Raw genomic sequence first — 13864 nt, 5'->3', positions numbered from 1 at the left:
CACCATGAGGCACCATCTCTACTTCACCTGGGGCTGGAGCTGAGCAGTGCGTCAGGATGCTGGAGTCCAGCCTGGCGCCTGTGAGGACAGCACTGGTTAAAGCTCCAACTTGAGTTCAGGGCCATTCCTGCTGTTTCCAGCAAGGAGAAAGAGACAGTTATTATGTGCAGTCACCACCTTTTCCCTAGGCCATCACTTTGGAGGCCAAAGCCCAGTTTTCCTTATCTAAAAAAGCACTCGTGCAGTGGAGACATTTTCCGTGGCCTCCCAGCCGTGTCCTTTGCTATAAACCCTGAAATCTTCACCGTTCCCACCCCAGGCACCCACACACCATCAGGCAGCAGAGGGGACCCTCTTGCAGGGCTCGAGGGTCACAGTGTGCTCTGGGACCTGATCAGCCATCCATGAGCAGGAGGTTTGTATTCCTCCCTGTTCCAAAGAGGGAACACCAGAGCAGCCAAGATCAGAGCCTGGATCCACCTATTGCAGCCAGGTTGTGGTTTATGTTTGAAGGCAAAGTCCCTATTTATTTTTTTTGTCTTTTTCATTCCTTAAAATTGTAATGGGTTTCTTGGCTTCACATGTGAGCTCCCTGCCTCCTGCCAGGCAGCAAAAACTAAAGAGAGAATGAACCTAACAAGGGAAGTGGACAGCAGTGCACCTCACTGGGGGGAAAAAGTCACACTTAGGCTTTATTTAATTTGCTATACATTTTTAATATATTTCCAACAGAACAGATCCATTTGCCATACAAATTGGGAAAAGATCTCTTGGTACATCAGCCCTTCCAGATGCCATCCACACACTGGTGCTCACATGCAGCTCTGATGTTCTGCAGCTGATGGCAGCCCCTGCCCACCACCTTCCCATGGGGGTTCAAGGCCACTAATGAGAGGGGAGGTGGAATCCCAGCACTGCACTGCCAGCATCTCCGTTGGTTAGGGCCCACACAGGAAGGGTTTATCAGCTGGAATGATAAGGACAGAGGGATGGATGGATAGATAGATACAGTGAGTCCTGAAGCAAGGAATGCTGCTCCTTGAAGGGGGTTTGCTCCTCTCTGGCAGGGTCTAAGCTGAGATGTCCTTGGTATAAAACCCAGGGGCCAACAGCACCTGGGGATTTGTGCTGTGGGAAGCCTGGGCCATGTTTGGCTGAAGGGCTCTTCAAGGACTAAGAGAGGTCTGTGTCAGCCAAGGGGGTGGCTAAGCCCAGCCTGGGCTTGTGCTTGACGTTATTATAGACACCAGAGAATCCAAGTGGATGAGAGCTGCAGGGAGCCGTGCCTGTGCTGGGTATGGGTCTGGTGCCACTGAGGGCTGTGGGTGATGAGAGGCAACAGTTCCCAGTGCCACAGCAGGAGGGGAAGGGACTTTGGCCTGAAGGGTCTCCTCGCTCTGGGTGGGATGCTCCCCACGGGCAGGACAAATGCCCAGCCAGATCAGCAAGCAGCTGAGCCCCCGACAGTCACTTACTGCAAAAAGAGGATAAAATAAGGGAGAAGTTCTTTAAAAATGGATGTGCGTGAGCTGACATATTGGTTGTGGCTGTGCCAAAGCAGCAGCTTGGTGCTGCCCTGGGGCAGCAGACGCAAGAGACTGGAATTCCTGCAAGCAGGAGTTTCCAAGCCCCTTCTCCTCATCTTTCCACCACAGGAACCCACGGGCAGGCAGAGCCCACCGACCACCCCACCCTTCCCGAGCAAGCACTGCCAACAGTGTCCAGACTCATCGAGGCACTGGAAAAACAAGGTACTGGCAGCCATGGTGTCCATCCATGGGTGTACATGGGTGCATGTGTGTGACCACCCACCCTGCCCGTGTCTGGGGATGCCCCGAGAGCATCACTGGAGCCACACCTCTCCCCACACACCCCAGTGTGTACCCGCACAGTGTGGGCAGGGCAAGGGAGCTTGGTGGTCTCAGTCCTTGCCCACTTCCTTATATTGGGAGGGGAGGATGTGGGGCTCAGGACTGACCCCTCTCTTCTGGCTGCTCCCCAGGTCTCGACAGTGAGATGCTCTACAGATCCACATCTGGGGTGCTGGGAGATGCTGAGCTGAAGCAGGCACTTCTGGCAGGTAAGTGCCAGAGCTGTCCCCTTCCCTCTACCCCCAGGAGGGAAGGGGGCTGAGGAGGGGAAGCTGCCAGGCAAGCAAGGCTGCCCAGACACAGCAAGGATGGGTTATGGGCTCTGACCTCATTACAGCCCTAATTACAGCCCTGTAAGACCCTGCCTGCATGTGACCCCCTTTCCACTCCCCCAATACCCCGATGTGATGCTGCCAAGAGGGATGCAGGTGCAGGGCTGGGTCACTTCACAGGAAGCTCTTTTTTTTTATATAATTTATTTTTAGGGAGGAAAATATTTTCTTTTGCAAACCTCTATGGTTTCTATTTGACAAATGGGGCAGGGAGAAAGGCTCTCGTAGGTGCTATAGGGAAAAAGAAAAAGGGAATGAAAAGCTCCTTGTTTTGGGGAGAGCGGGAAGCGTTTTGCAGGACTGGAGGGAAGCGTGAGCAGGGGTGTGGGGAGGAGAGAAAAAACATCTCCCCACCCCCGCTGCTAAATTCACCGCTGGGGCGGCAGGGGGGGCGTTGGGGATGCGATGTGGGGATGTGATGTGTGCTGCTTAAATCGGGGGGGGGGGGGGGGCGCTGCGTCGAGCATCTCCGTCCTGCCGGCCGCGCTGCCCGGCGGGCGGCACTGTGGCACCAGGCACGGTCCGGTCCCGCACGGTCCCGTCCTGGCACCGAGTCCCCCCCACCCCCCCGCCCTTGGGCCCGGCATCCCGGCACGGCGGTGCAGGGACGGGGGGGGGGGGGACCGGCGGCTCTGCCAGCGCCGGGAGCCGGCGGCAGGCGGGCCGTGTTGCTGGGGAGAAGGGCTGTGATGACATCGCTATATTAAGCAACATGACCTCATCGCTTCCCCGCGCACCGGGAGCCGAGTCCCCGCCGGGAGGGGGACGGGGCTGCGCAGGAGGAAGGGATGCGGGAGAGGAGATGCTGGGGGTCCCGTGGCTGCTCCGAACACACAATGCCCGAGGAGGGTCCTGCTCCCCCGGGGATGATGGGGGGGCACGGTGCCTTTCCCCCGCTCTTCCCTCGGGGAAGCCGCCGCTGCCGTCTGGGGCAGGAGCAGCAGAAAGCTCTTTCGCACGGCCTTGTCCCCCTGCCCGGATTTCCCAGCTGGTCTCCCGATGAGGTGAAGGCATCCAGAGATCGGTCCCCGCAGCTCCGGCTGCCCTGGGGGTCGATGCCCAGGCTGGGCAGGAGCGGTGACAATAGCCCGAGAAGGATGCTTTGCTTTCCGAGCACGCAGGAGTTACCGGTCACCCCCGCGCAGCCGGTGCAGCATCCCCAGCAGCAGCAGCAGCGCAGCGGCCACTGCTGAAATCCTGCCCAGCCTCAAGAGACTCCCCAAGCCCGGCGGCAAATCCCACTGGCTTTGCCGGAGCCTGGGCTGGAACTCTGAGCAGTTGCTGGGTCTGTCTGGGCTTCTGCTCCCACTGCAGGACCCAGCACCAGGCAGGGAAATGCATTCATGGTTTTCAAACCATTTGAGAGCCCTGAAAAATTCTCAGCAGTCTTGAATGACTCGATGCTCCCAAGCTCCCTATCTGCCCTGAGACCTAAATAAGCTCTTTTATTTGGCAACTCAGGGATCTGCCCCATGTGCTCGGCAACACTGAGCAGGGCACGGCCGGAGTTCCTTGGAGCTGGCTGGAGGGGTAGGACATGTCACACATTTGCTAGTGCTGAGCTTGAAAGGGCTGGTGTTCAGCCCTGCCAGAGGGATGCTCTGCAAACAGGATGGGGGATGATGTCCCTGCCAGGGCCAAGCATCCCGGCAGAACCCAGCCTTGTCAGCCTCCTTCCCCCCCCAGTCTCCTGTGGATCAGAGATCCAGCAGTGCTTCCTCAAGGCCTGGTTGGAGCCCAAATCAGGCTGGGGAGGGCAGGAGAACATTCCCTGCTTTGGTGCCCATACAAGCCCTTTCATTATATTTGGTGGGATAAAACAGCCCTGCCAAAACCTGGGAATTTGCATGCTCCATGCCCAGGATGGCAGAGGTGAGGGTCACATTTCCCTTCCTCCCTTGGTCCTCTCCCCCAGAACCCCATCTTTCCCAGCAGCCTGCCTGCAGAAGTCTAACTCTGTGTTGGGAAATGAGGGAAAAGTCAGAGCTGAGGCTGGAACCAAACCCTATCTTGGCTGAGGGGAAAACCAGATTCCCACCAGAGCTTTTGGCTTCCCTGCGAATACCCAGATCACGCTAGTGTTTGGCAGTGGTGGCAGGAAAACTGCTGGAGGGCACAAGGAAAAAGGAGCAGGGGCTGGAAAAGTTCAGGTGTTGAGTTTCTAACCCCCAAATTTTAACCTTGGAGAAAACAGGGTGTTTTCTGCACTGAAAGAGCATCTGAATTTTTGGTGAGGAGGAGGAGGAGATTTCTCCCAGGACAAGGAGCTGTTCTGGGGAGTCCAGGGGCACCATGTCCCCAAGGGCTGTGCAAGCACAGGTGTCTGTCTGGCTTGTGTCAATCAAACCCTTTCCCCATTCCTGGTCCTTTGGGAGCCCTTACCTATGCTAGCCTGACAAAGCAGCCCCCTAGTCCCATCACCACAGGGGATGAGGCAAATCAGCTGCAAAGTTGCTGGTGCCTGTGGACATGAAGTCTACAACCCTCCCCAGAGCCCACTGGTGATATCTTCTCACCCCGTATACAACTGGGGGCTGCCTGCACCCCTCTCCCCCTGGTGCTGGGATGGGCTGGGAAGCCTTTTTCTCAGGGCTGTTGCCAAAACCGGGAAACTTGGGACCTTCTCTGGCCAGTGGCAGCAGAGCTGTGGGTGAGCTGGTGGGTGCTGGAGCCCTTTGGAGCTGAGGGACCTGAGCTGGAGGAGGCTTGGCATGGGGATGGCTGTGAAGTCCTGTGTGGAGTGGCCAGGCAGCACTTTGCCAAAGCTGGGTAGGGATGCTCTGCATCCTCGTCTCTACTCCCTGGTGGGGACAGGGAATAGAGACCCTGCAGGGCCCCAAAACCCCGTGACTCCCTGGGTTCCCCAAATGACTTGGATGGGGCTGAACCCACCCAAGTCAGAAACCTCCCAGACATTGGATATCCTGACCCAGGCTCTGGGGTCCATCCGCAAATGCAAATGCCATGAGCATTCCCCAGTTAGCACTGGGAAAAGCCTCTGTTGCTGGCAGAGCCAGGCAGGATCTGCCTGCACCTGGGGGTGCCGGGGCGAATCCGGCAGCAGCACAAGGCGGATTGGAGCGGGTGTCTCCAGGCGTGCCGTGCCCGCGCTGCCATCCTGCTCTGCGCTTTCATCTCGGCCCCGGCGCGGAGCAGTCTGCCTGGAGACATGCTCACGTGCCCGGGAATTAGGTCAGGCCTCGGTGGGGATTAGCAAACAGTGGTGGGCTCTGGGGCTTCGCTTGGGCTGCCAGGAGCTGCTGCTGGGCAGAAAGAGCTGAGCTGGAGGGAAGACCAGCCTGGGGGGGGGCGGGGCTAACAATTGCTCCCCCCATCATTAAGGCACCTAGACAGGGAGTGCATCTCCGTCCTCATCCCTGGGATGCTGGAGGGAGTTGGAGGTCCCCAAAGGTTCTGGTTTCCCCTGGCCAAGCAATTAACCCCACCACGATGACTTTACTCCCAAAGACAAGGCGCCCCGGTGCCTGCCGCACTGCTTTTTATTTATACCTGCAGTGGAAATAAACCTCGCGTCATCGGAGCCTGGCAAGAGGCATGAGCTCATCTCTTATATTTGGTGGTGATGAAAGAAGGGTAAATAAATGGCAGTGGTGCAGACATCCCTGCCAGACCCACCAGGGTGAACTGGGGGTGAGCTTTTCCCATCCCCTCCAGTAGCTGCTGGGGGGACTGAAGAAGGGAAGTGGTCTGTGGGGAACTGCAGCCTTGAAAGGGGGTCCCAGCACCCCTGCTCTGGCTGAGTGCAAGCCAGTGGTATGCTGAGGTGAAACCCATCGGGAGGGCTTTTGGGACTGGCAGGAGTTTCTTGGCAAGGGGTGTCCTGGAGCTGCCAACTCCCCAGCACAAGGTACCAGCAGGCTGGCTGAGAGATGTTACAATAATGGTGAATCAAAGCTGGGGAAATATTTCCTGACTGGATGCACACTTTCCCAGTAAATCCCCACTGTGGGATGCCCAGGAGCCTGAAACACCTGGCTGGGTCCAGGGGGTGTACAGGTCCTTCTGCAGGCATCGTCCACATGGATGGGAAGGTACAGTCCCCAGGACTGGGTGACAAGGACCTTCTTGCAGCATCAGCAAGAGGTCTGGAAGGGGTAGGGAAACTCCCAAGCGAGTATTTAAGTCATGCCCAGGTATGGGTGGTTTGGGTGCCCCTCTGCATGCAGACCATACACCCAAGAGCATCACACCATGGCAGGACTTGGCAGCTGGGGCCCAGCTTAGCCTGTAGGACCCCCTGCTGTAAGAGGGGTGGTGGGTGCTGGGCAGGGTCTGTACCCTATCACCCACACGCTGGCAGGGGACAGGGGGCACAGCTGCCTATGTGCACGTGCAGGGGACAGCTGCTTACCGGACCCGCTCAAACCTCTCCTCCAAACGCCCTTCTCCCCCACCACCCCCGCCTCGTCGTCCCCCCGCTCCCCTCACCCCCCGCCCCCGCTTTTTCTCCCGCCACCTCTTGGCTAAACATCCTCCCCGTTTACTGAAACTCCCTTTACCGAAACTCGGGACTTACTCACGCCGGGAGAGGTCCCAGCATTTCCTGCCCAGCCTGACTCAGCCCCTAGCACCGGCAGCCCTCTGGCTCTGCTGGGATGTGGGGTCTGGCATCCCGGTGGGAAGAGGCTGGGAGCACCCGTTGCTTTTCCCTCTGGGTCTGTTGTCACCCCGCTTGTCCCTTCCCCAGTGCCAAATTCAATCCTGCTTTTCATCCCCCCTGGGCAAGGGATGCTCTCTGCTGGTCTCCAACCACTTGCTTGCTCTGTTGGCAGGTTGTGTGCAAGAGGGGCTTGGTATGGGGTTGAGGTTGGGGTTTTGGAGTGTTTTCCTCCTGTTTGTGGTAAGCGGATGGAATCCCTCCGTCATTCCCCCAGGGAAGGGATGGGAACATCTGGAGAGCAGCGGGAGAGCTGTGACTCATCCTGCAGCATCATTAACTTCTTATAGCTGGTTATCATCTCCCCCTGATAAGGAGAGGGCAGCATCCGTGGGGTCAGGCTGGTAATTGGTTGGGAAGGCTCTAGGGTTAACCCTTCCCTGGCTGCCAGCCAAGCCTCCCCGAGCTGATGGGGTGCAGCCGGTGCCAGGGAGCAGCCCAAAGCACCCCTGGGTCCTGCTCTCAGCCCTGTGGCTCCAGGGGAAGGTGGTGAGATTGGGGTGCAAGGATTCCACAGCCTCTCCAGCAGGAGGGGCAACAGGCTAGTGGCTTTCTCTAGCCAAGGTGCCAAGGAAAATGGTTCCATCAGCCATCACTCTCGGTTAGCAGGGTGTAAATCCCCCTGCACTCCCCGTCACGCCTCTCTCTGGGTGTAAAGATGTTTTTGAGTCTTGCTTTGAAACTGACTGAGTCTTCCCTTTGAACAACCCCCCTTAAAACCCACGTCTAATGATGCAAATGAGCTAATTAGGCCACGGTGGAGCCCTGGGCTGATGGCCTGGGGCCAGTGCCTGGCACCAGACCCTTCCCTGCACAGGAACAGCTTGAGGCTGCTCTCCCTAGTCTGCACCAACATCCTTGAAGCAAGTGACAGGTCCCTGCAGAAGCCTTCTCAGAGGACAGGGAAGAGCAGCCAGGCTCCCCCCCTGGAATAGAAGGGGTTTGGGGTTTGCCTGGTGCATCCTGCTGATGGGAGCAATTAATCTGCAATGCTGCCCAGGCAGTTAGACTCTCCATCAGCATCCCTGGGTTGTAGCCATGCACTGGGGAGATTTGGCCTAAAATGGGGTTTGGAGCATCTTGCAGGATCCCTGGCCCTGCTCTCCTCCCCTTGCCCACTGGAGCTGACCTGCCAGCTCACTTCTCCAGGGAAAATACTAGCAAGAATGGGCAACTGGCTGTTATCCCACCACAAGCCCTGGTAGAAATAACCCTTTTGGCCAGCTGAAAAGGTCAAGAAGTGTGGCTGGGAGATGGGAGCATCAGCATGGATCAGAGCAGGGCAAAGGAGCAGCAGCGAAGAGCTGGCATAGCCCTGCCCACCTTGGGGATGCCGAGGGCAGAGGAGCCCATGGGGTGATGCTGTGACATCCAGGGGTGCCAGAAAGGCAGTTCCTACTTTTGCCCCGGGGTCATGTTTGGCCATGCTGGATGGCTGCCTGCCCTGGCATGGTGGCATCTCTCCCAGCTGTCCCCGTGCTGCCCCTGGGCACAGTTCCCAGCCAGCCAAGTGCTTGCTCCTGAGAATGAGGTAGTGTCTCCAATGGCTGGGTTAAAGGCTTCGCTTTGGGCATTGGTCAATCCATTTTCTCTCTGGTCTCTGAGTCAAATGGCAGGCAGCATCCATAAGGGACACACCATGGCTTCTTGGCCCCAAGCAGATAGCAGGGGAGGGATGCAGGCAGGCTCCCCAGCTGCCTTGTCTACAGTGGGGATGCCCTAAGGTGATGAGATCAAGGTCAAGGTGCTCAAAGCCAGCCTTTGGCAGAAGTCAGAGAGCTGCTCCCCATCCTAGCCCTACCAGGCATGGGCCTCCAAAGTCTTGTCCTAGGAAACAGCTTTTCTCAACTTTTAAGGCTTTATTGCCCCAGGGAGGGAGCACAGCCACGTGCAGTCAGCTGAAATGGTTGGAGACTCAAGCCATTTTCTGCTGGAAAATGCTGGGCTGGGAGATGAAGCATCTCCCAAAATAACATTAATTTTGGTAAAGCTGCATTTGGAGGTAAAGACCCAGACTGGGGAGGTGAAGGGGGGTCAGAGCAGAGCAAGCCCACCACCTTTTAATCACAACACACAAGGCCATTTGGGGCCTGACACCTTATCTTTAAGCACAAAATGTGCTGGGTTTTTTTCAATATTCTCCTTTAGAAGAAGTGAAAAATTCAGTTTCTACAAATGAACAGTTTCAAACAATCCCAAATATCTTGGGCTTTCTTATTATTCCCCCCACCTCCCCAAGACTTCTCCTATGAGAGGAATTTCAAAACATTGTCTTTGGCTCCAGTTCGAATCAAAGGCAGATTTTGAAACCTCCAGATCTTTGCAAAAGGGACCATTACTCTCCGGGCAGCCACCTCCCAGCCTGACCAGGCTGAGAGACCTCCAAGAAAAACACATGTAGCAACACCAAAGGATGCTGAAAGGGCTCTTCACCCTGGACCCCGCTGAAGCAATGCCCTTGTGCTGGCCTGGCCATGGGGCTCAGAGGGACGTGTCCCACCCTTTGACTCCTGCTGGACCGTGGGACATTTCTGCTCAGAGCACTGCCCTGTCCTGACCCCAGGCTGGGTTGGTTCAGCCTGCCTCATCCCTGGAGCATTCTTCTCTGCCTCCACCAGTTGCCTTTTGGGTTGCATTCACAGTATTTTGGGCTCACTGTGGGTGCTATGGGCCTTCAGCAATGTGTGTTGCCTGGGGACCATAATCCTGTTCCATGGGTGCATTTTTCCAAGCAGTTTCTCCAGGTCTGGGGTTGGCAATTGGTGCCTGTGCCTTGATGGCCCTAGAGTGCCTGGGGCTCAGCCCAACCCATGGGTGCCAGCCTGCAGCAGGACCCTGGTAGGACAGCAATAGCCCCTGCCCAATGCACTGGATGTATAGTGCACAGGGGGCAGAGAAGCTGCCTCGTGCCCTCCATGGGCACATGGAACTCAGGGTCACTGGAAATTGGGACAGGAGTATTTGCTGGGGGAGGGGGGTACAGTTGGCAGTGAAATCATGGGCTGAAACACTTGGGGAAAGGAAGCACGGGCAAAGAAATCAACACCCATGTCTGGAGTTCCACTCCAGAGGGGCAGCACCGTGGTCTAAGGTCTCCCACTGGGTGTCTCCCTGCAGACCCCTCAGCCGTGGACATGGACCTGTATGATGCTCAGACACTGGCAGAGGCCTTGAAGTGGTACCTCCAGGAGCTGCCAGCACCCCTGATCCCTCCAGCTCTCTACAGCCACCTGGTCCACATGGCTCAAGGTAAGTACCACTAGGCTCCCCCTGTGCCTAGGACCCTGATGGGGTTGGAGGAGCTCTGGAAAGCTCCTAGAAAGGCTTCCCAGCATCTCCAGGGCAGATCCTGGCCCCATCCCATGCCAGATGCTGCACTAAGGGCAGATCACAAGAAGGATCACTGGGAACATCCCCTGTGCTGAAGCAGCACCGCAGCTTTTGGGAGATGTTCTGGGAAAGCAAGGGGATACCTGGTGGGCAGCGTCATCCCCACCACAGCATGGTCCTCTCCCACTGCAGTGCCTGGAGGAGGAGGTGCTGCTGGTTGGGACAGGCAGCTGCCAAGGCTGGGTGCTGCTGGCCCCAGAAGAAAGCATTATTATAATATTTTGGCTCCGCTGCCTGAGAATTTTTTACTGTAATCTCGTTAACTCTTGGCTTTATATGGGCTTAGAAAATTCTCTGCTTTTTCAGCTTAGTGCCATTAGGAAGTGTCTTAGGCCCCTGCAAGTGTTCCAGCCTCTGTGCAAATGTACAAGACCATCAAAGACTTGGTTTTATTTGAATTTTTTTCAAGCAGGCCAGGGCTTGTACCCAGGTCAGCAGAGTCTACAGTCCATCCCTACAGGGAGTCTGGACCAAAACCCCTTTCAAATGAGTTCTCACAGAGCTGCTCAGCCCCTCTCAGCCCCTGGCCTCACAGGCATCACCAGGCAGACACCAAGAACTTGCCCACCACGTTAGATAGGACCTGAACCCCCTGCTGCCTTTGAAACCAAGATTTCCCCTTTCACAGAAGCTCTCATCTAGCTGCCAGTCACTGCAGTATCCTCCATCCCTGTGCATCACCTCCCCATCCTAAGCCAGGTTAGTGCACAGGCAAATAGTGCTCTTGGCTGCCTTCAGAGGCACTAAAAGAACCAGGATGGCCTTTTCCTACCATGTCCTGTTGGGAAAATACAACAGGCACCTCATGGCCTCCAGTAAGGCAGGAGGGACACAAAGAGAAGATGAGGAATATCTTGACACCCCATCCTCCCTGCCCTGTGCAGAGACAGGGAGCCAGGAGAAATACCCCCGAGGCCAGTGGCATGGAGATGCTGCCTTCCCCTCACCCTTCGAAGAGAGGAGAAATCAAAGGCTGCCTCCCTTCCAAAGATAAAAATGCAATTAGGAAGCAATTAGCTGGGTTGCCTCATTAAGCAACTTCAAAGAGAAGCGCCTTTCCCCACAGCATGCACTGGAGCAGGCTCTGCTCCTGGCACAACTGGTTCAGGAGGAGGAGGAGGGGGCAGGAATGGAGGCAAAACCAATGGGGATTTCTCTGGGGCTTAAAAAAAAACAAAACAAAACCAAAACATAAGTCTTTCAGGAGATGGTGCTGGTTTTTGACAGCCTGCCCTGTAAGCAGGCTGCTTCTGCCCCACTCAAGACAGTGGGCTAGAAGAGTGGCAAGCTGACTGCCTGCAAAAGGAGGTCAAAAACATCACCAAATTCCCCCTTTGGCTGCGGACCTTTCCCTGTGACATCCTCTGGGAGCAAAAAGCAGCTGGTTGGGGTAGGGGAGGCCTGGAGCACAGCCAAACATCCCACAGGAGCAGCCTTTTGGATATGGGGGCACACAGCCACCCCATCACCACTCCAGCTGGGTTGTGCACCTGCTTCAGAGGGGATCCCAGACCCACCCCTCCAGCTCTGAAGCACCCCAGCCCCAAGGGTGGGTGCCTGGACATGGCTGGGCATGTGCCAAGCCTCAGCCCTGGTGCAAAGAGCTGCAGGGAGCTGAGTCAGCCCCCGGCCAAGCCAGGCTTTGAAGCCGACTGAGAGCAACACAGCCCTGGGGACCTCCCTGTCCCCCACAGATGAAAGAGTCAGGCCATGGCAGGGATTGAGGATGGCTGGAGAGCAGCTGTTTCCCATGCCCAGGGCAGGACCACAGTCCCAGACCGCTGAGCTCATGGCTCACAAGCCTGGGGAGTCCTGGCCAAGGCTGCCAGAGGGCACTAGGGACTTGGGGGGATGTTGGTGAGAACACCAGACTGTGGGCTGCTCGGAACACTGTGACAGGGGCTCTGGTGACACCTCCATGATGTGCAATGCCATTAGATGCCTGATTTTATTTACATGGGCAATTCAGGTGTCACTGGATGTAGCTGTCCCAAAACCAGCCCTCCCTGCTGCTGCATTTCAGGGGGCAAGAGAGACCATGCAGGGATGGCTGCAGAGGCCTCATGATGGTGGTGCCTGTTGCTCTCAGCCCAGGTGCCCCTCTTTTATTCCTAAAGAACCTTTTCCCTCCTAGCTTGCTTTTTCTGCAGGGGAGGGCTGAGCCATTAAATTCAGCAGATCTTGCACCTGGTGCCTGTTTCCCCACCTCTGCTTTGCTCTGCCTCTTCCATGGCTTTGCTGTGCTCGAGGGCAGGTCTCTCCCACTTCTCTTCTGTTGGAGAAGCAGTGAGGGGTGCTTGGGTCCAGCTTCTGGCAGGTGAGCAGCTCAGCTACCAGTGCTCCCTCCCTGGCTGTGCTGAGAGGGGGTATGGGCTGAAGTCCCCCTACAATCTTCTCAGGGTGCTGTGAGTGGGTAAATGGGGCTGGCAGCCTCCAGGGCGTCACCTCTGTGTGCCCTGTGCTCCCTGGAGTACCCATGTGTCCAACAGCCTGTCTGTGGGAAGGGCTGGGCTGCAAAGAAACTGTCGTGGCATTTGGAGGAGAGGTTGAGGTCAGGCATCTTGTGGCTCTGAGAAGGGAGAGTCAAGACCTGCCACAGCTCGTGCCATGTGTGCTGGCAGGTGCTGAGAGGCAAGGGGATGCCCCAGCATCCTGAGCTCACCTTTCTTCTCCTGTTTCCCCTCTTCTGCAGAGACCCCAGGCCTGGAGGAGTGTGGCCAGCGAGCCAGAGCCCTGCTGGCCCCCCCGGCCCTGCCGCAGCCCCAGGCCCAGCTCCTGCGCCAGCTCGCCCGGCACTTCTGCCGCCTCAGCCAGGGCGCCCGCAGGAGCCGCCTCTCGCCCCGGCTCCTCGGCGAGCTCTTTGGGGAGCTGCTTCTCCACCCTGCAGCAGCAGCCAGGTGAGGTGCCCCTGCTGTGCAGAGCGAGAGCAGTGTGCCTGTAGCCAGGTTTGGGCATGCTGGCCCCCAGCCAGGCTGGTTTGGCTGGATGGCAGCCCACCAGCAGCCCAAGGGGGAGGCCAGAGCCCCAGACTCACAAGAGATTCATTGGGGTGGTTGGCTCCTGTCCCAGCAGTGGGGGGGTCTCTGGTGGGGAGAGCTGAGCTGCTGGCACCCTCATGGAGCACCCTCTTCTCCCCACAGCACTGAGGCAAGCCCTGAGCTCCGTGCAAGGATCCTGGAGTCCCTGATCGTGGTCAGCGAGGCAGCAGAGATGCCAGCAGCCCCAGGTAAGAGATGGTGGAGAAGTTGGCGGTAATGGGATTGAAATTCAGGGAGATGATAGCAGCAGGTTTGGGTGGCTGGTGTGGTGACAGGAAGGTGCCCAGGTTTCTGCAGCACTGCCTGAGCTGCACTGGTTCCCTGGGCAGGCATACTGCTCCTGTTTCCCTCCCTCTCACTTTGGAGAGACTGGTTTGGGAGCATTTCTTTGCAGCCCCTTGGAAGGTTTGAAGCTGTTTTCTTGCTTTATGTTTGTGTTGCTTCTATTTGGTCTTGGTGTGGTACAGGTGGGTCCTGCTCCCCCATTTGGGGAGCACAGTGTAGATGTCAGTGCTCTCAGCTGGGGGCTGCTGCTCAGCTTGTTTTGGTGAGCAG

The 13864-nt window shown here is 57.0% G+C and overlaps 1 protein-coding gene across 1 annotated transcript in view; it reads left to right on the top strand.

Moving 5' to 3' along the window:
• PIK3R3 (phosphoinositide-3-kinase regulatory subunit 3) overlaps nucleotides 1-13864 on the top strand; it is a 77670-nt gene that overhangs the window by 2979 nt on the left and 60827 nt on the right. The window contains exons 2-6 of the mRNA XM_051625166.1: nucleotides 1656-1751; nucleotides 2003-2080; nucleotides 9999-10130; nucleotides 12964-13168; nucleotides 13412-13497. Coding sequence (XP_051481126.1) covers nucleotides 1656-1751; nucleotides 2003-2080; nucleotides 9999-10130; nucleotides 12964-13168; nucleotides 13412-13497 — 597 coding nt within the window. The remainder of the gene's footprint in view (nucleotides 1-1655; nucleotides 1752-2002; nucleotides 2081-9998; nucleotides 10131-12963; nucleotides 13169-13411; nucleotides 13498-13864) is intronic.

The sequence above is a fragment of the Apus apus genome, chromosome 7, assembly GCF_020740795.1.
Source record: "Apus apus isolate bApuApu2 chromosome 7, bApuApu2.pri.cur, whole genome shotgun sequence".
NCBI classification, from domain to species: Eukaryota; Metazoa; Chordata; class Aves; order Apodiformes; family Apodidae; genus Apus; species Apus apus.
Note: the sequence above shows the minus strand (reverse complement) of the source record. Positions and strands in the feature narration are given on the sequence as shown.